This window comes from Aphanomyces astaci (genome assembly GCF_000520075.1).
Source record: "Aphanomyces astaci strain APO3 unplaced genomic scaffold supercont1.607, whole genome shotgun sequence".
Taxonomy (NCBI): domain Eukaryota; phylum Oomycota; class Saprolegniomycetes; order Saprolegniales; family Verrucalvaceae; genus Aphanomyces; species Aphanomyces astaci.
The window spans coordinates 1-2,070 of NW_009798870.1; the positions used below are offsets into that span (position 1 = coordinate 1).

General features: G+C 55.3%; 1 protein-coding gene across 1 annotated transcript; it reads left to right on the forward strand.

The window, feature by feature from the left end:
- Positions 1-105: 105 nt before the first annotated feature.
- Positions 106-2,070, forward strand: H257_19444 (hypothetical protein; the record flags this gene model as incomplete). The annotated part of the gene is made up of 5 exons (XM_009848588.1): positions 106-357; positions 412-519; positions 571-1,302; positions 1,440-1,628; positions 1,679-2,070. Coding segments are annotated over 5 exons (1,673 nt in total), but the record flags the coding sequence as incomplete, so codon positions are not given.

Genomic DNA, 2,070 nt, shown 5'->3' on the forward strand with positions numbered 1-2,070 from the left:
CCAGACACACAACTCATGCACACCACAGGCCCCACCGTACCAATGGCTCCAAGGTCACCTAGCAGTCCCTTTGCAAAGTTCCCATCACAGCGAGTTGTGTCGTAGGTCCTTCGGTGCTTTCCGCACTGTTGCCCCGAGCACACCGAGTCGCCATTTTGTGCGTCGTCCCTTGGTGTTGACGTGGCAGGCTCGGTCAAGTTCCTCCAGCAGGCCATCGTGCTACTGCACTTTGAGGCATCGTACGAGCCTGCCATCGTCTGCGGGGACCTATTGGACGCGCATCACATTGAAAGTTCCCTTCGAACAGACTCGAATCCCCGTGGCGAATGGATTCCAACCGACGCTGTGGCCATCCACGTTAGTTGGTCCAAATCAACTATCTCGAACTAGTTGGTGACTAGTGGTCGTTAGGATGACCACGTCGAGTTCGAGTACAACGTCGACGCTGAGAAAGGGTGGAACTATCGGTGGCTGGGTGGGTCGTCTACCCAGCAACGGCGCTGCTGGCACTGCATCAAGGTCACTCGCTTCTTAGCTAAATGCAACCCCCCTTCCAACCCTTGGCATTAGGCGTATGTGTTGGTTCAGGTGGAGGGCCCCGAACGCTCCAGGAAGCTCCAGGTGGTCGCCATCGCGCAGTCGCCTCCGTTTGTCGTCATGTCGTACCGCCGAGCATGCAAATCGTGTCAGAAAAAGTCGCGGGCGGACCCGGTGCTGTCTACCACGAGTCGCGAGGCGTGCGAGTGCGAAGGCATTTACCGGCTCGGCGACACCCACTTGGACGAAATCATTTCCACCGGCGCGACGCACGTGGCCATTCTGCCTCAGTGGCAGGCGGCGGCGTCATCACGGAACAAGCCAACGACAGAGGACATGGAGCGCCACCTGGGCTTGCTCTACGGCGTGCTCACATCAACCCCCGCAGCCATCGCCCTCGACTCGGCGCTGTTCCAACAGACTCTGGGGCTGCTGTGTGACGACGGGAAGGCCACGCCCAACCAGCCCACGTCGCAGACGAATACACCCACGACGAGTGTTTTATTGGCGCTCCTACGTGGCAGAGCGGCGTCGGACTTGTTTCTGCGACGACATGCCGCCGTGATCTTGGACCAGCACGATTTGTTCCGACTGTACGAGCGATGGCTGGGGCAGCTGTACGATATCGTCGACGCAGCTGTGCGACCCACCCACGACACGGCGGCGGTGTATTTCGAGTCTTTAGCTGCAATCAGCACCGCCTCGACCACGTCATCACCGACAGGCTTTGAAGCGTTTGTCGCCCAACTCCGAGAAGTATACCTGGTACAAATATATATATATACATATATAGTGCTTTTTGCTGTTCTACTAGAGATATCCTTTTACATGTACTCTGTCGTACGAATATATATATATATATATATATATATATATATGTCTTCTTGGCTTTGATATGGTAGGCCCTAGAGTATACTCCGCCACGAATGGATTTGTCGTCATCGTCGTTAGCGTGGGACGGCACGTGGCGCTTTCACAGCCCAGCATTCCAAGTCGATTCCTCTGGCTTGATGACAAGTGTGCTGACTGTAGTGCGAAGTCTGAGCATGGGACTTGGGTTTCACCTGGTGCTGTCGCCCCCTTCCCTTTTTGTACGTAGATATGTTGTCAATATATATATATATATCTATAATTTACGTAGGTTCGATCGGAATTGGCGCTGTTCTCTACGATTTGGTCCGAGTTTGTCCTGGACGGCAAGCCGCGGGTGCTGCGGGTGTTTCCCAATGGCGAGTCCACCATGTCGAATGCCGGCGGTCTCATGTATGGAGATTACATGGGGTTTACCATCGATGCCAACCGCACCCTGTGTGTGGACGTGGTTTGCTGGCCAGTCCAGGGCGGTACCGCCTCGTGTTATGTCATTCGACTGGTGCTCCGCCGGTCCCTTCCCCATTTCCTGCAAATCAGCGCCACCGTGCAAGTTACCCATAAGGTCACGGACCAAATCACGTGGAACATGACAGCTGCGGAACGTATGGACGTGCTGCGTCGGTACACGCTCGCAACGGTGTTGGTCGTGGAGGTTGGGTA